Raw genomic sequence first — 24980 nt, forward strand, 5'->3', positions numbered from 1 at the left:
ACTACATCAAAGGAGACCATGAGCTCATCTTCTTCCACCCTCAGGGTTTTAATTCTATTGAGGAATTCTTCTGCCGATCTCACAGTGGTATTGCTGTTATTTGCCAAGTGGCTGATGCGAGTGCTCAGCCACTTGGCAAGTTCAGAGATAGGGGTACCCCTAAATGCTTTGTTACTCCCAGATATCCACCATCCTTAGAAACCCCAAAGATAAAATTGAATTAGAAAATCAAGGAGTATACGAAATCCCATGCACCACTTGTCCCACCACATACATCGGACAAACCAACAGAAGAATAAGTGCACGCATTCAAGAACATAAGAACTCAGTCAAAAAAGAGGAACCAACATCGTCCCTGGTCCAACACCTTAAAGCCACAGGACATGAAATTGACTTTAAAAATACCAGAACCATTGCCAAAAGTGAAAATTTTAATAACAGAATAATCAGAGAAGCCATCGAGATAGAAAAACGCCCACACAGCATGAACAAACGAGATGATACCTCCCGCCTACCAGCCATTTGGAAACCCGCCCTTATTGAAAAACGACTCCCTAACACAAAAAAATGATACCAGACCCACACTCACAAAAACCACACAGGATGTCACCACCACACATCCACGCAAAAAACAAACCCAAAGCCACACCGATGATGAGGCACGACCACAAACCAGAAGCCAGACCACAGCTGCATCATTAGCCCTTTAAACCCCTCTAATCCATACATGAAGCAAACTGACACCCTCCATGAAGATGAGGCACGACCACGAACGCGAAGCCAAAAACTAGCAAGGCAGCCCAAAATCTTAAACCCTCTTGCAACTCAGACTAACCTGAGCACAACCAAACAGAACACTCCCCCAGCCAATCAGAGCACAGCCAACCCCCCAGCCAATCAGAGCACAGCCACGCCCCTAACCAATCAGAACACCCCTCCACCCAATCAGAACACAGCCAAGCTCCCACCCAATCAGTTCATACCCCCACTGGCAGTTAAAAGGAAGAAACAGCTAAGACCACACATTGCTGCTCGAAGCACGAAGCTGAAAACACCAGCCTGAAGATGACGAATGGGACTTCGTCGAAACGTCGCCAAGATACTTCCAATTTACGCGGGAGAAAACCCGAACAACCAAAGACCTACATACAAACACCCGCGAAAATATATATATATATATATGTTTTCTGAGGTTTTCGCGGGTGTTTGTAGGTCTTTGGTTATTCAGGTTTTCTCCCACGTAAAATTGGAAGTGTCTTGGCGACGTTTCGATGAAGTCCCATTCGTCATCTTCAGGCTGGTGTTTTCGGCTTCTTGCTCCTAGAAGCACGAAGCCTAAAACACAGCCTGAAGATGACGAATGGGACTTCGTCGAAATGTCGCCAAGACACTTCCAATTTTATGCAGGAGAAAACCCGAGTAACCAAAGACATATATGTATGTATGTATGTATGTATGTATGTATGTATGTATGTATGCTAATCTACATTCCATCAGACAGAATTGTTTTTGTTCCAAAATTACCTGGTATTTTCTTTTTGAAAGTATTTCCAAAACCAGTGCCACAGGTTATATTTTTCTTTGTTTGTTTTTTTGAGTAAATGTGGGTTTGAAAGCTGATTTAAGCTACTAAGTTTGCTTTGGAACATATACAGTTCCTTTCTGTTATAGGAGTGTGCCTTGAGTTTTGAGTTACACCAAAGTCAAACAAAAAGGATTGGTTCTACATATACATCCCTTTCCTTTCAGTTCCCGCCTTTAAATTGAAATGCTGCTGCTGATTTCTTGGAGGCTAAAGTATCCCTTATCCATTTTTTTTAAATAGCTGGGTAATGAAAAGGAAACTATAATAACAAATTATATCTTAGAAATCCACTAGCCTAACTCTCTTTTAAGCCCATAATCCATTAGAATATCTCTAATAATGAACAATCCAGACTGTATAGCTTACCGTGAGAGCAATTAATCAGTGGAACCACTTTCCTCCAGAATAGGTGCTCCAATACTGGAAGTGTTTAAGAACAAACTGGATAACCATTTGTCGGAAATGGTACAGGGTTTCTTGCCAGAGCAGGGGGTTAGACTAGAAGACCTCCAAGGTCCCTTCCAACTCTGTTATTCTTTACTTCCAGTAAAGGAGAACTCATTCTTTCATGGGCCAGTCTATTCTATTGGCAGTTCACAGAGCCAGAACATTCCCCTTGATGTATATCCTTTCCTTGTAATTTTAACCTATTGGGTCAGGTTTTACTTTCTGGGGAATTCAACATTATCCATGTTCTTCTCTTTGAAAACTTTCAGATATTTGAAGACTAGAGGAGTCTGCAAGTGAGGGTAAAATGACGAAAGCAGGGTTGCGCCATTGTGATGCAAGCTCCTCCCCTTTTGTACATGCATTGTGATATCATATTCTCATACAACTAAGCCTCAGAGTCTGCAGTTCCATCCTCAATCATCTTTTCTGTAGGTTGTATACCTCCAGATTCTTTAGCCATTCTTCACAGTCTTTCCTTTTAAAGAATACATCAATTCTACTACAGTTTTACAAAGTTCCATATTATGCAGAGGTGCTTGTGCTTATCTACTGGGAATTTACTTCCTTTCCTTCCTCCTGAAGGCTCCAGACCTACTAACTCCCTAGAGAAGATCCGGGGAGGGAGAAGGCAGGGGCTCAAGGAGAAAGATCCATCAGCAGCATCTGTTTTGATGACAATCTTTGTGCGTCTTAGGAGGCACATACAAGAAAAGATATGGATGGTTTTTTGGGAGATGGTTGGGGGCGTTGCATGGAGTCATATTTTGATGCTGGGGAGCTAAAGCAAAATAAAAGCATTATATCCAGGAAAAGTCCAACATATTACATTTAAATTTCTACTTGCAAAAAGATGTGGTAAATACTGTACTGCTAAAACTTGGACCTTTGCTGCACCCTCAGCTATGCAAATTTAGGAAATGGCACAGGAATAAAAGAACTGGTACATACCACAGTTTGTACATCATTATTCAAATGGACGCTCTAATTAGATCCAACTCACAGAACATGTAGACAATAACAACAAACAAGGATCATTGTTTAATTTGATCATGTACCATCAAGTTAGTGTCTAGTCTTAATAGCCATACGGAGACATTCTTTATGTCTTCCAGTGGTGCAGCCATCCCACTGTAATGGAAAAACAAAGGCCATACAATTAATAACATCAAATGGATAAATGTTTTACAGAACTAATTGTTCTCAGAGCTGTTACATGTTTGAAGGTCCCTAAGCCAAGATGTTCATTTTTGTCTTCTAGTTCAGAGGGTTTTTGGGCTCCTAATGCCACTCCATGCGATACTAGATTTCAAACTGTGATTAGTGGGAAGCTTTACTTCAAAATCACGAAGAGAAAAGAAAAGAAATCTGTGTTACACAGCCTACATCAGCACTTTCAAGATTTCTGTTTTCCATATTAAAAGAATGTACATGTACTTTGAAGTAATATATTTTGCTATTTCCTGAATATACCTTTAGATCCCTTTTTTTCCAATTTAATAATAGGTTTCTGAACAGGAGATGGATGAAGCCATAACACGAACCACCCACAGAGAAAACAAGGATGTCTCTTCTCCTCAGTCCTCAGGTATGCATCTGTTTCTAAAATTGCACCAGATTTGACTCTTCTTTTACAGTATAGATACATCCCTAGAAAGTTTGTTCTGTGCACATTTTGTGCAAAGGGAAGTTACATTTTATTTCCAATTAATTGGACAAATAAACAGAAGTATCTGCTGAGGAAGTAAAAAAATCAAGATGGTGGCCATAGCTATGCTGGAATGGACCTCATGGTCTCCATCCCACACAAATGGCTGTCCAGTCTTTTCTTGAAGACTTCCCACAATTCCAGGAGGCAAACTGTTCCATTGAAGCTATTTATTTTACTTCTCTCACACAGAAAGACACACAGACAGACACACAGACACACACTATAAAAAAAGAAAATTTTCAGGGATCAGTTGTAACTGTAACTGCAGCTTCTGGATCTGTTAAATTCTACCTTAGCACAACAACTTATAAGATTGGCTCTTATTTACTCTTAATTCTCTAGTTAGGCAGGTGGTTGTTTTAGAAATCTAACAACCACCTTTTCCATATGTTATCATATTATAGCCAATTTTATCTTTGCTGAAAAGGTGAATTGATTTATTAGTCCACACATGTTTAGTGCCAACTTTTTTCATCCAAATGCAGTGGAATAAAACATAAAACAATTCACATATCAGTATTCAGCAAGAGATGAGGAACTAATTGAGGGTTATATAACTTTGTTCAGGCTGAGAGCAGTGCAACAACAACAACAACAATAATAATAATAAGCGTCTTGGGTGCAATCCCAAAACAACTGGAGCACCACTTGAATACCATTGGCATTGACAAATTCACTATTAGTCAATTGCAAAAGGCGGCCTTACTAGGAACTGCTTCCATCCTGCGATGATATCTGTAATACCATCAAACATCCACATCTGCTTATCCCAGGTCCTGGGTAAGGACTCGATAGGTAGACAAAATGCCAAATCCAGTCTGAACATCTGGCTGACTGTGCGATGATCCATAATAATAATAAAGTTGGAAGGGACCTTGAGGTCATCTGGTTCAACCCCCTGCTCAGGCAGGAAACCCTATACCATTTCAGACAAATGGCTGTCCAGTCTCTTCTTAAAAACTTCCAGTGTTGGAGCATTCACAGCTTTTAGAGGCAGTTTGTTCCACTGATTAATTGTTCTAACTATTAGAAAACTTCTCCTAGTTCTAGGTTGCTTCTCTCCTTGATTAGTTTCCATCCGCTGCTTCTTGTCCTGCCTTCAGGCGCTTTGGAGAATAGCTTGACTCCCTCTTCTTTGTGGCAACCCCTGGGATATCTAATTACCCTAGTCCTTCTCTTCGTTAAACTAGACATATCCAATTCCAGCAACCGTTCCTTATATGTTTTAGCCTCCGGTTCTTTAACTGATGAGGAAGTGAATAGGGACAGAACTAAATCTGATTTAACTGACATTAAATATGGCTACAAATTCTGGAAGGTTTCCTTATAACATATTTTCTATCCCTAATTTTTCTTTATTCTTATGCTTATCAGTTCTGAGGTTTGCGAATCATTTATTTCTTTTGCGTATATTTGAACTTTTCTTTGGCTGATAAGGCTAACAAAATAAAAAAATCCAGTTAACATGATAATGCCACCTGGCTTCAATAGAGTCCCCTTTTAGTCACATTAAAAACGAAAAATTGTCACATGAAGATCAGCGATTGGTTATGGAGGCAGCATGTAATACTGACATTTTAGACTGAGCATCCCTGAACTAGGGTAACACTCCTATTTGCTAATACAGGGGTCTTCAAACGTGGCCATTTATGACTTGTGAACTTCAACTCCCAGAATTCCTCAGCTAGGCACACTGGCTGAGGAATTCTGGGAATTGAAGTCCACAAGTCATAAAAGGGCCAAGTTTGAAGACCCCTGTGCTAATATGAAAATCCAGTCATGGTGGACCAAAGTCTCCTAAAACTAGATTGGCTCAAAATGACTCATGGTGCATTCTTCTGCTGCTGCTGTTGTTGCTGCTTCTGAGTGTAGAGCAAAAAGGAATTTTCCTCCAAACCTAACAGAAAAGATATTATTTTCTTTTCATGCTGCAATTTTTATGATACTTTTTGTGCTGCACAGTTGAGAAGCCTGCTCAGTTTGGACTCGTCAAAGAGCAATTCACTGGTATAGCAATAGAGCTGGCTGGCTGAACGTAGCTGAAGTACTCCAGTTTTTCATGGCCAATATTGTCTCTTTCTGTTCTTACTGCCAAGGGGGAAAAAATGTGGTCAGTGCAGCAATAGGAAATGGAGGAAAGGAATGCCTCATCTGTCTTTAGCCCTGGCTTCCCTTTGTTCTGCGCTGTTGGCTTTGTTGATGGTGGCTGTCCTGGAGGAGAAAACTTTCTTGGCTAGCCAGCATCATCAGACTCTAGACTCTTTGGAGGAACTGATCCAACCCTGAAATCCTCTTGGGTAGAGTTAGAATTCAAAGGGGCCTAATTTTCCTTCGGGTTTGAACAGCCACAAGCTCATATTGTGCTAGCTGTGATCTCTGTGCTACTCTCTCTGTGCAAGTCAGCGAGTGAACTGTGCAGTCATTTCTAGAAAGACAATGAGAAGCCAGCCTTCCCTCCCAGTAAAGTCAAATGTGGAGGGCCTGTGGACATGTTACTTCACAAGCTAACGTCTTCTTTGCCGAACCCAATTGTTTTTAACAGGAAACCTGCCAAAAAGTCCATCTCCAGGCGTGAAGTCTAAACAGACAGAAGCTTCCTCGCCCCTGAGCTGGACAATGAAACGTTTCTTGGAGCCGGCGAGTCGGGTAAACCTATTGAATTCCACCAAAAAACTTTAAAGAGGGGGGGGGGGGTCCTGTTGCTTAGAAAAAAATGGGAGTCCCTTGCACACACACACACACACACACACACACACACACACACATCCATGGGTGTCCTTCAAGCCATAGAAGGTCTGGTGATTCTTCTGTTTCTTTTCTTGTAGATAGAGCAAGGAGGGGAGAAGCAGGGGAACAGATACAGGGGAGGGTGGATTTTCTCATTGGTTGTATTGTCCCACCAGGGATTTCTTTTGTCAAGAGTGTTTCAGAGGTTGCGTTCTCACAAGAGGAAAGTACACCTACGAACACAACACCTGCCAGGAAGTTCCCATGCATGACAGAGCTGAGTCCCTCTTCCCATTCTTACCTTCAATACATCAAATAGTAAAGTCCCTGAAGGTCATCTTGTCTGTCTAAAAGTTTCTGGGCACGTTCCAGTAAATACACAAGGTCCTTTTCTGCAAAACGTATCAGGGTCAGAAATAGAGATTGTAGAGCCTGCATTCTCGTTCTTGCTCTCTGCCCTCTCTCTTTTTTTTTTTTTAAAGCTTTCATGTGTTCAGGGAGAAGGCTGACAAAGCGTTGAATTCAGTTGAAAAGCCAGACTTTTCCACATTAAGGAGCAATTGCTAAGTCGTTTTTCATTTTTTGTTTCCAGCTTTTTCTTTGTTTCATGCTGTTAATTAGAACGGGACTCCTTTTCCTAGGACAAGTAGCCCATCACCAGACTTTATATATATATATATATATATATATATATATATATATATATATATATATATATATATATATATATATATATAGGCTTATTTTGAGCAGCAGTAGTATGTTAAAGCTAAAACATATAAGGAACGGTTGCTAGAATTGGGTATGTCTAGTTTAACGAAGAGAAGGACAAGGGGGGACATGATAGCAGTATTCCAATATCTCAGGGGCTGCCATAAAGAAGAGGGAATTAAGCTATTTTCCAAAGCACCTGAAGGCAGGACAAGAAGCAACGGGTGGAAACTAATCAAGGAGAGAAGCAACCTAGAACTAAGGAGAAACTTCCTGACAGTGAGAACAATTAATCAGTGGAACAGCCTGCCTCCAGAAGCAGTAAATGCTCCAACACTGGAAGTTTTTAAGAAGAGACTGGACAGCCACTTGTCCGAAATGGTGTAGGGTTTCCTGCCCGAGCAGGGGGTTGGACTAGATGACCTCCAAGGTCCCTTCCAACTTTACTACTATTATAAAACTGAATAATTTAGAAAACGAATGAAATGGTGGTAAAAAGAGTGGCAGAATCTAAATCAATGTTTCTGAATCTTGGCAAACTTTAAGATGGGTGAATGCCAATTCCCAGAATTCCTCAGCCGGTATATAATGAACTAAAGGAAGTCCTCTACTTATGACCACTATTGAGCCCAAAATTTCTGTCGCTAAATGAAACATTTGTTAAGTCAGTTGTGCCTCATTTTATGATTTTCTTGCCACAGTTGTTAAGTAAACCACTGTAGTTGTTAGTAACCTGATTGTTAAGTGAATCTGGCTTCCCCATTGACTTTGCTTGTCAGAAAGCTGAAACTGGTGATCACATGACCCTGGGACACGGCAACCGTCATAAATACAAGTCAGTGGCCAAGCGTCTGAATTTCAATCACATGACCACGGGGATGCTGGAATGGTTATAAGTGTGAAAGATGGTCATAAGGCACTTTTTTCCAGTGCCGTTGTAACTTTGAACGGTGACTAAATGAACGTAAGTCGAGGACTACCTATACCAAGGGTAGGCAACCTTGGCTCTTTTATGACTCGTGGACTTCAACTCCCAGAATTCCTGAGCCAGCATGGCTGGCTTAGGAATTCTGGGAGCTGAAGTCCACGAGTCATAAAAAGCCAAGGTTGCCTACCCCGACCTATACCAATCTAGAGGAATTCTGGGAGTTGACGTCCACGCATCTTAAAGTCTCCAAGCTTCAGAAACTCTGATCCAAAGGAATGAACCAAGGAATGAGCAAGCAAAACAATAGGAAAGAGAGCAGGAACTTGTAGCATGTAGGATCTTCCATCTTGGGGACTGATTGCTGCGACATCCCATTTTCTCTTTCTGTATTTATTTCAGCAGAGCTCCATCAATTCTGAAACGGAGCTTTCCCAATACTTCTTACAAGATGGGGCAAGCCAATTGTCCCTCTCGGAGACTACAGTGACTGGATCCAGTGATGAAGAGCAGTTTCGACCCAAGAGTAGGAGCAGTTCCCTAGAAGAGAGTTTTCTTTCTTCTGGCCTTCCAGGTAGGAGTCATGGCAAAGCTTCCAACGTTATTGCCCTTCTCAAACTGCATACAATTGGGTAGAATTTCACTCTATTTCACTCTACGGCAGGGGTGGGGAACTGTGGCCCTTTTATGACTTGTGGACTTCAACTCCCAGAATTCCTGAGTCAGCCATGCTGGCTCAGGAATTCTGGGAGTTGAAGTCCACAAGTCATAAAGGGGCCATAGTTCCACACCTCTGCTCTACAGCATACTATACTTAATCCGTTCAATAACCGGAGTTACCTGAATAGATTGCGGAATTATTTAAAAGATAATTTTAAAAAAACAGCAGCAGGGTAGAGCATATGTATAAATAACTCAGTGAAAATGCATGCAAATAAAAATGAATAAAAACTATTATATATAGAGAGAGAAACAGAATGAGAGAGGGTGTGGGTTAGAACTAGTTTGGTGTAGAAACTGGTCTGGCACAGAAAGAAAGCTAGAGTTAGATTTTAAAATGTGATTTAAAATTTTACTTAAAAAGGCTTTAGAGATCTGGACTGATTTAACAATTAACTGAGTATGTGAAGTTAGCAAGATGATATTTTGTGTAACAATATGCTTGTTTTAGATATAATAATTACTTGGACGAGATTTAAATTTTACCTATTTTTTCTATAGAAATAGATTGACTGATAGATTATATACCTAAAATAGAGTAGAGTAATATTATTATTTTAAGTAGGATAAATATTTTGTAATGGAAGAAGAATAGGAGAGATTTGTGATAAGAGAAGAAATGGTATCAATCAATGATCTATTAGACTAAGAAATAGAATATATGTGGAAATATTAGAATGTTACTGTCGGAATACTATGTGTATTGTAGAAGAGATACCCAAAGTGCTAATAATATGTTTATTCAAGACTAAATTGGAATATGGTAATTGTAAATTAGTAAAGCTTAAAAACAGGATTTGGATTTACATAGATGTAATGTTATTGATGATTGTTTTGACTGATTGAATTTCATGTAGAAATGGATTAATCTAAATATGTTATACTATCTGAGGGAAATAGAGAGGGAACTTTTAATGAATTAATTTGAGTTATATATGTATGACTTTGTTTTTGGATGACTGATTACCCCATCACCACGGTGTTTCTTGAGCACTCTGATGTAAAAATTAAAAAACCAATAAAACTTGTTTATATATAAAAAAGAACTAGTTTGGTGCAGTGGTTAAGGCACTAGGCTACAAACCAGGAGACTTATGAGTTCTAGTTCTGCCTTAAGCACAAACCATCTGGGTGGTTACTACTGCTAAAAAGATGCCTTCCACTCTAGTTTTCTATCTTTTTTTTTTTTTACAAAGTCATTTATTATTTTTATAGGAGAGAATAGTAAGAACAGAGGGCAATATGGAAAATGGTGATAGATCAAGTCACTGCATTCTGTGATAATATTGACAAATTCTATAACATGAGTTTATTCTTAGCTGCCAAAGATTCCAGTCTGTGCAGTTCACCAGCTGTTGGCAGTGGCTCACCTGGTCCTCACAGCAAGCCAAGGGAGACAGCTGCTCGGCATGTTAGTTTTAGCGACAGCCCCAAAGGGACCCAGTCTGCTTTCCAAAGACAGAGAAGGATTGCCTTTTATGATGGAGATGTGAGTGATGAGGATGACTTTACCAAACAAGATGGAGTCTGTTTCCAAAGAGGATCGAAGTCAAAAGGTCAAAGGAAAGGAGACAATGACTGTAGTATTTCCACTGCAGCTCCTTCAGCACAAAATGGAGATACCAGGCAGGAGAGAGAATCTGCAACAAATACCTACAGTGACTTAGCTGCCACCAGCTCTGGGAATCTGAACGAGAGCCCTGGGGAGCATACACCAGACACCCCTTTTCTTCTCGATAAAGAACTTCATCATCTTCCAGAGCTTCATCCAGGCTACTTGAATGTGAAGGACTTTCGAGAGGAACAGCTAGAATCTAAGAGGTCTCCTAAGCTAGAACATAAAGCCGTCACTCGAGTGAAAAGCCTGATGAGTATTGAATACCATGGAATCCCAAGGCCCAAGAACGAGGAACATGGTGCTTGCAGCAGAGCCAGTGGGAAGGTCCTTCCATCTATCCAGAAGAATGAAGCCCAAGAGAGTCCCCTAGAGCAGGGCCACGTGGAATCAATTACTTTATCTCGGAATGAAAACGAGTCCTTTGGCCTGGATCTTGAAATTCATGCCAACCCTTTGCGCATCGTCATAACAGGCTTGCAACCAGGCGGAGCAGCTGAAAGGGTAAAAAAAAATGTCTTTCTCTTTATTATCCCTAATAGAATTTCAATTCAGAGGGGAAGTTGAGATCCTGCAAGAAACAGACATAGTAGCCTCAGGACAAATGTTAATTTTGAGAGTCTTGCCTCATGCCTCCACTGTACGTACCCTTTGCTAAATGGGCAATTAATGAATTGATTTAGCCCTGCTTCCCCACCCTACTGACTTAAAATTCTCAGGGTAAGGAAATCACACTATTGTAAAAGGAACCATACTGTAAAAGGAATTAGTAAATATTGCTCACTTTACAAAAACTGAACTCATTTAGAAACAGAATGTATTACATTTTAAAAGGTATGCAGCTTGTTGACAAGAAAGAACAACTATACTGCCATTCAGGGATTTTCAGATTATTTTCAAGATGAAATCATCTTTTGGGAAGCCAAGTTTAATTTGTTAAGTCGATAGCAAAAATTCTATAAATGATGGTATAGATGGCTTCAGAAGGGAATTTCTGCAATGGGAACAAATAGGAAAATCCTGTTTCTGTATCTGAGCTTCTTGGAGACATCCCTTTGGCTGTAATCTGACTCAACAAGGCAGTTACTATTATTTGCATTATATTACAGAATTGCATAGCAAAACAGTGCTTAAATATTACATGGCATAAAATCCAACAACTATGTTTGGGTGTAAAGGCAACTCACTCTTTTGCATTAGAAGAATGAGTTTTACTCCATGGCTAAAATGTGAGGGAATGTTTGAGGAGACCTGACAAAATGTTGCAGGGAGTGGTCTGCATTGCCTCCCCAGGTGGTATTCCAGCCACCAAGGTGTCTTACTACAGTATTTGCACACTTCCCTGTTAACAATGTTTCTAGGACATAACGGGGCTATAAGGACATATATTCTAAAGAAGAATAAGGGGGGAAATGTAAATAATAGATTACCGTTATGCAATTGCTGTAAAAAAAAGGAGGAGTATTAAAAAAAAACCCAATATTTCTAGGACTTTACAAACATTGCAGTGATTCTGTCCTGTATATTGTGTTCCCTGAAGCACATGTTGCAAAGGAAGCCAATCCCACTATAACTGATTGAAATCCAATCAATGTAGCTTAGTACTCTAGGTAGATAAGATAGGCAAGTCAGGTGCGACGAACAAAGTTGGCTTGTAGAAAGGCAGAAACGGGTTCATAAAGAGCTTTAAGTGACTCCTGATAGCTAAGTCTCTTCCTAAGAGACAGCAGCAGACTAAAGCCAATGGAAGCCTCCTACAGGACAGACAATTTTGTCCCATGGTAGAGATTACCTCAACTTGATTTTGCCATCTTAGACTTTTGCCAGGTTAAGAAGTTGGTGGTTCCTCTGGTTCAGAGGATGACAAAAAGGCTCCATCCTCTTGCTGGAAGGACCCTGAATATAGAATGCATTCCCCATTTCTTGGTGAAGCAATTGAGCTTCATCTTCATGTTATTCCGCATCCCGAAATTGTGAGGCTATGACAGTACTGTATTAATAAATGCATTCTTAACAGGCATCCATGGGAAGGATGGTCCCGAGAGATGAGATCCTTTCTATCAATGGTATCCCCATCCGTGGATTCTCTTATGAGGAAGCTTGTCAATATGTAAGACATCTTCCCACCTCCATTACACTGGACATCCAGAAAGCCATTTTGCGTAAGATTTTGTCTTCTTTTTCTGTTCTGTGGTCAATGGGCAGATGTATATAGGTGTTCCTGAACTAATTAAAGACTTTTTAAGAAATCACAAAACTAGACAGGAGCCAAAGCATTCCATAGTTTACTGTCATTCATGCTGTAGCGGCCAGATCTGACTCACTTAAAACAACCACATGACTTGAGGATACAGCTTAAGTTTAGTAGACAGGCACAGCATAAATTACAGCCATCTAGCAGTGCAGGTTTGGCATAGCTGAGGAGTTTGTAGCCTCCACAATCAAAAGGCATTTAGTGATGGAAGTAACCTTTCCTTTTGCAGACAGTAAAATCTAGATGCAACCAAAATGATGCTCGCTACTGGCATAATTAATAACCTTGAATTCTGGGAGAGATTTGTTATTTTTGAAATAGGGGTATCCTGCTTTTTTCCTCAGAAATAATTGAAAACCAAGAGAAGGATTCAATATATACAAAGAAAATATTTACTAAAAAATTGAAATCTACCAAATGTTAAAATCCACTAAAAATCATGAAAATAAAAGCACTTTTTTTTGTCCCCCAACTGAGAAAATTTGGGCTAAAGAGTCTCAGATGAAAAAGTAGTAGGGAATAGTTTCTGAGATAATTTGTGTATGTATGTTAACATGCTTCGGAAGAGGAAGGATTCATAATGAAGCCTGTCTAGCTGTTCTTAATTGGTTGAATATACAGGTAGACCTCCACTTATGACCACAATTGGGGTCAGAATTTCCATTGCTACGTAAGACGTTGTTAAACAAATGACACAATCATCAAGTGAATCCAACTTCCCCCATTGGTTCTACTTGTCAGAAGCTGACTAGGAAGGTCACAAATGGCAATCACATCACCCCAGGATGGTGCCACTGAATAAATGCCAGTTGCCAAGCACCCACATTTTTATCACATGATGTTGGGGATGCTGCAACATCATAAGTGTGATGGCCAGTTGTAAGTCACTTTTTTTAGTGTCATTATAACTTTGAACAGCTAAACAGATGATTCTAAGTCAAGGACTATCTATATTTAGACCAGAATGTGAAAGTTTTAAAGGTCCTAACCAGCGTGCTGAATTGTATCTGGAAAGATGGTGATAATTAGATAATTAATAAAGCTTAACTCTCCAACATCCTAATCATTGCTGAATCCAGCTGAACCTCTAAAATTAAAAGCTAGGTAAAGTTTTAATAATTGTGTAAGTAGGAGGATGGAATTGTTTCATTGGTTCTGTATGCAGCCTTTAACAGATTTACAAATCTCTTTGTGTCTTCAGAGGCAGACGAGACAGTTCAGAAAGAATCAAGCAGTGTTATTGTGATGAAAGAAGAAAGCAGCTTTGCATATGAGAAAGAACCTTTGGAATCTCCTCTGGATTGTATGGCAGAAAGGACAGGATTGGTGTCTGATGCTAACACTAAGGTGGTACCAGCAGATCCCTCAGAAATCCACTCTATACAAGACGCTTCTGTGGTACTATTAGAAGAGATTGATGACTTCTCTGGCAAAATGAATTCCCCAGAAGAAAAAGATGGTAACTGTTTATTAGTCAAGAACAGACATACCAAGGAAAATAGTTTTGTGGTGGCAGAAGAAGCTCAGCCGAATTCTGTATCAAATATAATTAAAAACGATCTTGTAGGGAGAGCTGCAAATTCTGTTACTAATACACAAGAGACCTTGGTTTTTTCTGTCCTGGATTCCATTAATGCAAGCAAAATTTTAACTGTAAACCAAAGCTGTCTGAATACCTATTCAAGGAATTTTAGCAGCCTTAGTGATGACCATTTGACTGAAATTGAAACGAAAAGCAACACTATTCCAAAATCTATGTACGCTGCTGCAGAAGATTCTAGTTCAGACACAGAATCCTTAGCCGAGAATCCCGGAGACAGTTCATCACTCTTACTATCTGTTTGTGATAATCCTTTGGTAACCCATAAACTAGTTGAATCAGATGAGGAGCAAATAGAAATTTGCAGTCTGAATTATGACCAACATTGTATTCAAAACCAGCTGGACACATCTCCCATAAAATCATCTCATCATCCACCAATTTACCATTCTTTGAACAACTGTTTGCAGGCAGAAAGCAAAACAGAAATAGATTCACCGGAAACATCCCATGGAAAATTTACATTAGAAAAATCGCACTTCTCAAAAAACTCCAGTGCAGAACATATGGTTCCATCAACAGCTTTTCAATCTTCTCCAGATGTTTCTCCACAAGGGGTAGACAATTTGGAGCAGGACAGGCCAGTCTGCTCTTCCACTGAGAATGGTTGTTCAAGGAGTAAAGGAGGAAGTAGCCTGCAGAACCAAGAAAATTTAATGGAAATATGTAAACATTCTGTGCCAGAAATACATTCCTGTCCAACAGAAAATATCAGTAGTTGGGAAGACAACATGCTAGGCCAAGATGAACTGGAAAAACCCCAACAGTTGCAGGTAGAAAACGATTTAGTGACGGACTGTGGAAGCAATGTACTTGGTAGTCCTTCTGCTGTGACGGGAAAAGGAACCAGTGCTCCATCCCAGTTAAGAAGAACAGACAGCTATACTATGAAGACTGCAATACAAAAAATAGTCAACAGTCCCAAATCTCCCCTTTTGACCAAACCAAAACATTTGGGCAGAGTCTCTTCTGCTCACAATTTACTAGGAAAGACTGAAAAAGCCAACACTGTTATCTCGAAACTCTCAAGTACCAAAACTTCGAATTCTGCTCAGTGCAAGGGCTTTAGTGTTCCATACAGTCCCTCTTCTTCCCCTAAATTACATCATGAAACTAAAGGCACTCCGCAAAAGAGTACGGTGGAAACTCTTTCAAATAATCAGCAAAACAAAGCAGGGCCTAAAGGAAAGGCTCTTAATATTAAAAATAAATCCAGGGCTCATTCTGATGCTCTTGGCACTGCTCCTGCCAAAGCCGAGGGCGCTGATCAAAAAAAGATAACTCTCCCTGCCCAAAGTTCACCCAGGCTCCTTTCAAAGAAAGGTTCCTCACTCCATAACTTAGCCACCCATCTGGAACCGCCCAGCAGGAGTCTCTCTATGGGTTCTAAGATATTTCAGCAGCAGGAGGAAGATCAGGCCCCTTTACTGGGGGCTCAGACATCCACTCTGCCTGTGTTGAACGGTGAGAGCAGCATTATGAAAAATAAAGATAAATCCATGATCAAATCAAAATTTGGCAGGGCCGGAACATCAGGATCACCTAAAGTGGAAAAAGAAGCACAGGTCACCAAGTGGGAGGTTATGAGCAATGAAAAATGGGGGAGAGCTAGCGCAGATCATTGTCCAACAAGAGACAGCCCTTCTCAGTCAAATTCACCTTCTGAAGCCACATCCAAGGCTTGTGGCCCGAATGATAGAACTGAAAACAGGGGGATGAGTCTGAGTTTGAATCCTGATGGATTGGAAATGAAGCCATTACAGTCTGACAATGCAGGGCTTTTTAAAAAGGAGTCTTCTTGCTTTATTTATCCCCCTGCTCGGCAAGAGCAGCCCAGTCAGGAAATTCAGCGCACTTTCATTGAAGTAAGGTTATCTTCCTCGTCCTCCTCTTCCTCCTCATTAATTCCTGATTTGCCCCTAGAGAAGAAAGAAGATGACAGTAAGACCAGTCAACTCAGAAGCGAAACACTGGATTGTTGGCAGAGCACTTTCCACAAGGAAGATGCTCTCAGAGCGTTAAAACCTGTGACAAGGACCTATTCAGTGCCAGCACAATTATCCAGTCATTTACGGGAAGACAGCAGGGATAGAGATCAACCAGCGCATTGTGTCCAGGAGATCTTAGGTAATGTTTCGAGTGCAAACCCTTCTGACTCAGAGTTGGGCCTGCTGGAAATTGTCCACCTCAGTCTGAGCAATCAGGATGCAAAAGCCACATCTGCCGGCATCCTGAAATCAAACAGCGACGATGGCAGTCCCGTTGCGCAAAAACTGAAAAAAGGCAGAAGGAATTATTATTACTATGAACTCAATTGGCCACATGATCCCGTTTCTTCTTTTTCTGTAAAGCAGAGAATTAAATCGTTTGAGAATCTGGCTAATTTTGATAGGCCTATGGTCAAATCCATAGACCTCCACTCCACCTCCCTCAACTCTAAATTGCCTGTTGGCCAAAGATTGTCTGCCGTTTCAGCGACCAGCGTAAACGATGCGGTCCAGGCCCTGCGACGGAGCTTGAGTTCGTACTGTGGAAGCGAAGTTCCAACTTCTCCAAGGATCACCAGATCTTCAACCAGTTCGACATTAACAAACGTGCCGCAGAATTTTCCCAAGAGCAGCAAAGATGATGGTCAGTTGGAGAAGAGTGGAAGACTTGCTTTGGATGAACCAGGTAGCTTACCACCATCTGCCACCAATGTCCGAAGAAGCAGAGCCTCAGGGGGTCATATTAGACACATGCCCTTGTCTCGTTCCAAACTCCGGGAGCTGAGAGCTCTCAGCATGCCAGATCTTGATAAGCTCTGCAGTGAGGACTTCTCTGTGGAGTCTCAACCTTCACCCATCAAAACTGAGTTGCATCTTCCCACTGTTGTGAGATCCCTTGATGCTCCCATTGAAAATGTTTCCAGGCTGAATGAATGTTCAGGATTATCCAGTCCTGGCATGACAAGCAGGCAACATTCAAAAGAAACCAGTCCTTGGAATAGTGGCTCTGGAACTCCTGGATCAACATCTGATGAGGAAGGGCTACAGTACGATGGCAGTCTGAATAAACTGAACTCGGGGAAAAGCTGGTCTATCAGGTTAGTTTTAATGTTTTCTTAATATTAGCTCTGTACTAGGAGCCGACAAAGATTTAAAACTTGAAAGTACATATTTCATGGGTGGAGGAAAGAGTCAAAAAGATTTGCCCTGGTTTGTGTACTTTGCATTAAAATACACAAATTCTGCATCCAATCTATTTGAGTTTTGCACCAAGAAAAATGGGATGTTGCAATAGTAGGCAAGTCGGCAAAGTTGTATGTTTTCTTTCCATCTGTATAGTTTTGTTCTTAATGTCAAAACTCTGTGAAAGCCAAGGGTTTGATCAAAGCATCAAACGCTCCCCAAGACCTGAGTCAACAAATTCTCAGCTCCAGATATTTTACTAGGAGTGCTCAGGCATTTCAGAGCTCTGAGAATTGCAAACTTAGATACTTAAAAAAAAACTTCAAGTAAAGTTTATTGAAACTGTATCCTCCAACCAGGACCCCATTATATTTTTTTTCACTCTTGCAGAATGAGTTGCCATATAGTCCCTCCTGACTGACCTCCAGTACAGGTAGTCCTCGACTTACAACTGTTCATTTAGCAACCACTCAAAGTTACACAGCACTGGGAAAAGTGACTTACCACTGGTCCTTGCACTTACGACTGTTGCAGGATCGCCATGGTTGCATGATCAAAATTAGGATGCTTGGCAATTGGCATGTGTTTACGACGGTTGCACTGTCCCAGGTCATGTGATCCCCATTTGTGACTTTCTCAGCTGATAAGCAAAGTCAATGGGAGAAGCCAGATTCGCTTAACAGCCACCTGATTCACTTAACAACTGCAACCACTTTCTTAATAACTGTTGCACAAAGGTTATAAAATCAGGCGTGACTTACTTAACAACTGCCTTGCTTAGCAATGGAAATTCTGACCCCAATAATCAGGTCAAGGACTACCTGTCTATTTTCCTCTCCAAAGGCACCTTTACCATTTATGCAATTTTCTCTTCATTTTGCTATCAATTTTCTCCTTTTCTTCCCTTGATTTCCCAGTCTAGTTTCTTGTAAATTAAATTGCAACAGATTCCACCATGGGCCTTACTCCTTTTGCGACTTCCTATTTTAATCGTCTGTTAATTCAGACTTTTCAAGGTTCAAAACCGTATTTTCACCATCATTCCTTTAGATCAGTGGTTCTCAACCTTTTTAATGCCGCGACCCCCCAACCGGTCGTAAGTCGAGGATTACTCAACCAGTCGTAAGTCGAGGACTACTCAACTGGTGCAGCACCGTTTGCAGAATGGGACTTTTGGCGGGCTCAGCAGGGCAGAGACAGCCTGGACAATTCCTATTGGCTTTTGAAAGCCAATAGAACAGTGGTTCTCAACCTTTTTAATGCCGCGACCCCCAACCGGTCGTAAGTCGAGGACTACTCAACTGGTGCAGCACCGTTTGCAGAATGGGACTTTTGGCGGCTCAGCAGGGCAGAGACAGCCTGGACAATTCCTATTGGCTTTTGAAAGCCAATAGAATTAGACTCTATTCAAGAGAGTCTATTCTATTGGCTTTCAAAAGCCAATAGAATAAAAGGGAGTAGCACAGCTAAGGAAAAGGGGGGGAAAATGGCGGACTGCGTTGTTTGGCGACCCCCGTGAAATGGTCGTTCGACCCCAAATGGGGTCCCGACCCACAGGTTGAGAACCACTGATCTAGATACATGGAACAGAAATAGAAGGGACAGAAAGGAGAGGGTGGCTTCAGTTTTCTACCTAATTCCTCAAAGGATTATCTTTTGTTCTTAACTGCATTCTTAGAATTAGCAGCAGAAGGAAAAAAGAGAATCATTTCCAAACCTGTTTGATCAGGAATATTTCAGGAGAGTCCTTGTTTTTGTAAGGAAAGAATATATAAAGGGAGGCAAAGTCTCTTTTAATTTTTTTATTGCTCTTTAATTAATAAGAGAAATAATAGTGATGGTGAAAAATGCATTGCCAAAGAGAAGAAAACGAACACATGAAAAGATTAATTGTATAAATGTACTAGAAATAGCTACATACTTGAATAATATTTGCATTAGAAAAGTATATAGAGAATTTAAATGTTGTTATAATGACATATATTTTCTTTTATCGTTGTTGCATTTCTTTCATTAAAGTGTTAAAGCACTTTTTATGTGTTCTTTGTTTTCCCTTTTCCTTGACAATGTATCACCATGAAGAGAATCAAAGTCTTAATATCTGCACTAGAATTTCAGTGCCTTTTTCTTTATGGATCAGATTTGGTTGGGTATTACAAATTATATTTCCTGGTCCTTTTCACATTTATAAATAGGCAGTGGAGATATTATGTGCTAATATTAAACCAGGCAGTCTTCTTTCTTCAGTCTCATCCAATGTCAATTTTGCATATGTTGTATTTTAGCTTGGATGAATTGTTGGTTTCCTCTCTGGATCAGCAGAAATTGCAGTCTGTTTTATCTTCGGTGACAACAAAAAACGATGTTTCTTCTTTGCTTCAGGAAATCAAAGCACAAGCAGAGGTAAGCCTAGATGTACAGCTACACACGTGGGTATATATATGTGGGTGTGTGAGTGTGTATACATCTCCGCCGCCCCCCCAATCCCTTGAAAAGCTGCTGGAAAGCAGCCTGCTAACACCTTTGGTTCTGCTTAGCCTCACAACAAAGAGAAGATGCTAAGTACACAATGGGTCCGTTATATGTTCCTCAACTTTCCCTTCATCTCATCAAGAGGAGATTGTAATTCAATCAGTGGCTTGTCCCAAGCTATCATCCATCGTATAGTAACAGAAATACTTTCTTCCATTGACACAAATCTAAAATAAAATTCTCTTCCGCGCATCCATGTTTTCAATAGATATATTTCTCTGTGTTTTATAATTAAAAAAAAAAATTCAGAAGGGTTGCTGTGTTTGGGAAGCTATGTTTGTGTGTGTGTGTGTGTGTGTGTGTGTGTGTGTGTGTGTATATATATATATATATATATATATATATATATATATATATATATATATTCACAGTTAAGAAAATTAAAAACATGAATATATAAAACCACAACAAAAGCATTGATATCTCTCAGAGGCTTTGCAGTCCTTTTTCTACAATCCCATTATTGCATTTAAATCCCCTTGTGAGCTGTGAAGATGAAAACAGTTTTGAAACTAGTAGCAATGATCTTGTTTAAATGCTGTTATGACGAGTGGATTGGGAGAAGATGAATATGAAACCATTTATAGAGAAAGAGACAAGGCCACAAAATTACTGTATGGTAAGTGAGGTTGGACAGTCCTGGGAAGGTATGAAGCCAGGAATCTGGAAGTGGGTGAGAAGGAATTGCCACCAAGGGGAAGATGAAGCTGCTCAGGAGGGCTGCAGAGCTGCAGTTATCCTAAGAAAAACAATTTCACTGAGATTCTCAGCAAATCAGAATGAAGTCAGACATCAATTGATTCTGATCCCCAAATTAGACTTGCACAAAACCTTTGGTGTGGAACCGCCGCAGTTACCAATCTACCTTTAAATGCTTATAAATGTATGTGCATGTTTGCAAAAGTTCCACTACCTTCTCTGTTGGTATCAATGTTATGATTATTATCCTTTGTTATTATGATTATCATTTACAGGTAGTCCTTGACTCACGACCACGATTGAAGCCCCTGTTGCTAAGTGAGACATTTGTTAAATGAGTTTTGCCTCATTTTACCACCTTTCTTGCCACAGTTGCTAAGTGAATCACTGCAGTTGTTAAGTTAGTAACATGGTTGTTAAGTGAATCTGGCTTCCCCATTGACTTGGCTTGTCCAATGGTCGCAAAAGGGGATCACATGAATCTGGGACATGGCAACCATCACAAATATGAGTCAGATGTTAAGTGTCTAAATTTTGATCACGTGACCATTGGGATGCTGGAACAGTCATAAGTGTGAAAGATGGTCATGTCACTTTTTTTTTTTTTAGTGCCGTTGTAATTTTGAACCCTCACTAAATGAACTGTTGTAAGTTGAGGACTACTTTGCTGTTTTGCACATAGACTAAGAATTTCTGCACTGGAGACATCACACTTGGCCAATAAAGAATTTCTATGCAATTCTATTTGCAAGAGGGATACAAAAGAATGATGCCAGGATGGTAGTAAATCTTGAAAGGAGTTTATTAAGAAATTTCCCCTAAACAAACTTACAGCATCAGCATCTGAGCTGAAACAGGGAGGAAGGCTTCTTAAACACAAGGAAGGTGGAGAAAAGGAGTAAATCTTATAGCTCTTTTTTCTCCACTCTCCCGCCATTTGGAGTCCTCACCTTGGCTCTGAGATCACTAACAAGGGGAAATTCATATTTGTATTTACACTCGTTGGAGAGGAAGAGATTATAAGACAAGTAAGTAGACACACAATGGGGAATACACATGGAATGCCTTAGCCCAGGCTCTTTGCTTATTGTGCTGGAACTGGAAGCCACTTAAGCAAAGGAAAGCCTTTAGGGTGAAACTGATTAGGGTCTTGCCAGTTTCAGGCAGCAGTGCAAGCCAGCTGAGGGTGCTAATTAACTAAGGTCACAGAGCTGGGCTTGTTAACCAGCAGTTAGCACTTCTTTGGAAAGTATTTTGTCAGCAGGTTCAGAAAAGATAGCTAGTTTCAGTAATCTCTCCTCTCTGCATGGGAGGAAATTGTGCAAAGGGGAGAAAGGAAAAAGGAAATACAAAAATATTTTAAAAATATAAATTGTGGAAACAACCAAAGTGCTGTCTGCCAAAACTGGACTTAACACCCACTGAGTTTGTATCATTGTGCAAATTCAGTGAATCTGAGAATTCAGAGGTTGCAATTAGGCCATCAGAAACAATCCCTTCCTGAAAGTAAGAATCTGTTGGATGTCTTCATTTGATGATATCCAACAAAGGAGAATCCACTACTCTTTTCATAACTGGTTTTCCTATCAAACTGTTCTTAACTTTTAAGAAGTTTTTATCCGGCCTTCTATAACCATCTGTATTCTTGTAACATTAGTCCATTGCTCTGTGTTCTGCACATCTGGAACAAGAGACAGCAGGCTTTGTGTGATATTTTAAAAAGTTTTTCTGAAATAGTATTTCTCCACAGTCTTTTTTTTTTTTTGTCACAGCTAACCATGTCCAGTTCCTTCAGTCTCTCTTCAGAGGGCAGTGGTGGCGAACCTATGGCACGCGTGTCAGAGGCAGCACTCAGAGCCCTCTCGGTGGGCACGCGCATCATGCTCCGGAGATGGCAACCATCCCTCTTCAACTAGCCACCCGCTAACTTGCCGGTCCCACATGGCTGGATGCATCCCAGCACAGCTGGTTTCCCTCCCCCCCGTCCCATCCCTCCTGGCCTCGCATGCTCTCCTTTTCCTGGACATGACCCACTGCATTGCCTCCTCAGCTATCGGCCGGCTGTCCAGCTGAGAGGCAGCTTCTCTGAACTGCTGGTGGTGGGCTGCAGAGCCCCAGAGTGCACCAGTCGAGGAGCCGGCAGGCTGTGGCTGCTGACAGACACTGTCGGCCCCCATGCGCTCGCTGGCTTCTGTGTGCCGGGGCCGATGGTATCAGGCAGCAGCTGCCCCGGCCCCTGCCTCGCCTTGCCCTGCGACAATGGCACCCCCGCCCTGCCTCGCCTCACCCTGCAGGACGAGCCTCCTGCCCACTGCCCCACCTGCCAGAGACCCCTTGGATCTCCCCCAACCCTGCCCGGCCCCCACAGGCATTTCTCCCCACGAGCAACATCGAGGTGACCACGCCCACCTTGGACACACCCACCCAGTCTGCTGTGACCACTGCAGCCATGCCCACCCAATGGGCCACGCCCACCCGGCGATACATAAGTGGGTTTTGGGTTGCAGTTTGGGCACTCAGTCTCTAAAAGGTTCGCCATCACTGTCATAGGGTAATAAAATGCTTATGCTGTTTGATGACTTTTCTGCAGAGTACAGTTTGAGGGTTCATATATGAATAATTCTTTGAGCAGGAGACTTCCCACAATTCCTTGGTTTTATTCCAGTATCTGGTTAAAGCAAGTTTGATTGACTCAGGTGAGCTTGGCACATCTTGCCAAAATACCAAGACTGGATTATGTTCTCAGTCAAGAATAATCCAGAGTCATTTTAGGTATTTTGACATGGGTCTCGAGAAAAATTGTTTATTCATGCCAGTTTGTAAAAGTCCAAGAACTCAAATATTTATGAAACTCAATGCTTTTTGGAAAATGGGCCATGTCTGCATATTTCCTCACATCTGCTATTAAGTCCAAAGTGGCACGGGAGCTGGAAAATATTATGCAATTCAGAACTTGTGCTTTAAGTGCAGAGCAAGATGATTCTCAGAAGTTTTCTAATTTTTCATCATCTTGTCTTTCTTCTGAGGAAACGTAGGCCAATAAATCTTTATTTGTTGTCTTGGTTTCGTGCTTGGCTCATTCTCTGCTATTAAAAAATAAAAAATGGAACTTTTTGTTTGGGATCTATCAAAATCTGTATATAGAGAGAATAGAAAGGCCATAAGGTATCTAGTTTTTAATGGGGAACTGACCAATTATCAAATCAAGGTTCATTGGCACCATTTTTTTTTCTCCCTCAAAATTCTGTATTTCTGTCCCACTGAAATTTACTAATAAGTTTCCAACAGTTTTTATTTGTATAATTTATTTATCTGTCTACCATCTCAATTTTCACGGATTCTGAGTTGTTTTTGAGTATTAAATAGCAATATTTTGAACAAGAAACAAACTAAAGAAATTACATGAGCCATCAGAGTATCTTAACACATTTTTTAAAAAAATGTTTAGTGAAACACCAAAATACAAGCTATCCACCTGAAAAGAAAAATGCATGGCTTCTGGACAACAAAAATTTGCCTACTTCATATTTAGCAGATTCTGCCACATTTCTGGCAATTAGGATTCAAATTAAACACTATCTGGTCTGGCTGAACTGCTTCTGTAATAGAAGTCTTTGTATTGAACTATGTCAGTGTTTCCCAAACTTGACAATTTTAAGGCATGTGGACTTCAACTCCCAGAATTCCACAGCTAGCGTTGCTGGCTGTGGAATTCTGGGAGTTGAAGTCCTCATGCCTTAAAATTGTCAAGTTTGGGAAACACTGAACTATGTCAAAGCTAGTACCTGAATTTTAGTATTTTTATACCCCCCGCTTCCTCCCCATGTCAACACAAGTGTTCCAGATTGGACTTAATGTAACAAAGAACAATAAAAAAAACAACAACAAAGGTGTTGCTTTGTCAAGTCACGACATCCAGTTTTCATTGTTCCTGTCCCCTGTTTGCATTCTTCTGTATCACAGGTTTGGGAGTGCACTAGTGTTTGCACTGCACGCCAGCAGAAATGTTTTCCGGGAAAGTGAAACTGCTTTTGAATAATAGCCTGCTCTTCTATACAACAGTACTGAAAATAGTCAAATATTGACCTAAAATTAAAAACTAGGACAGGGGTAGGCAACCTTGGCTCTTTTATAACTCATAGACTTCAACTCCCAGAATTCCTGAGCCAGCCGTGTAGAGGGAAAGGGAAAGGTTTCCAAGCTGAGCCATGCTGGCTCAGGAATTCTGGGAGTTGAAGTCCACGAGTCATAAAAGAGCCAAGGCTGCCTACCCCTGGACTAGGA

At 40.8% G+C, this 24980-nt stretch overlaps 1 protein-coding gene across 2 annotated transcripts in view; it reads left to right on the top strand.

Moving 5' to 3' along the window:
- LOC120316073 (PDZ domain-containing protein 2-like) overlaps positions 1 to 24980 on the top strand; it is a 55865-nt gene that overhangs the window by 20414 nt on the left and 10471 nt on the right. The window contains exons 9-15 of one of the 2 annotated variants that reach the window (XM_039361256.1): positions 3539 to 3620; positions 6286 to 6389; positions 8509 to 8680; positions 10146 to 10945; positions 12459 to 12603; positions 13897 to 17380; positions 19751 to 19868. In XM_039361256.1, the coding sequence (XP_039217190.1) occupies positions 3539 to 3620; positions 6286 to 6389; positions 8509 to 8680; positions 10146 to 10945; positions 12459 to 12603; positions 13897 to 17380; positions 19751 to 19868 (4905 nt within the window). The remainder of the gene's footprint in view (positions 1 to 3538; positions 3621 to 6285; positions 6390 to 8508; positions 8681 to 10145; positions 10946 to 12458; positions 12604 to 13896; positions 17381 to 19750; positions 19869 to 24980) is intronic. The other variant, XM_039361257.1, reaches the window with a different exon arrangement.

This window comes from Crotalus tigris, unplaced genomic scaffold (assembly GCF_016545835.1).
Source record: "Crotalus tigris isolate CLP2741 ecotype Arizona unplaced genomic scaffold, ASM1654583v1 scf7180000019225.73910, whole genome shotgun sequence".
Classification (NCBI taxonomy): Eukaryota; Metazoa; Chordata; class Lepidosauria; order Squamata; family Viperidae; genus Crotalus; species Crotalus tigris.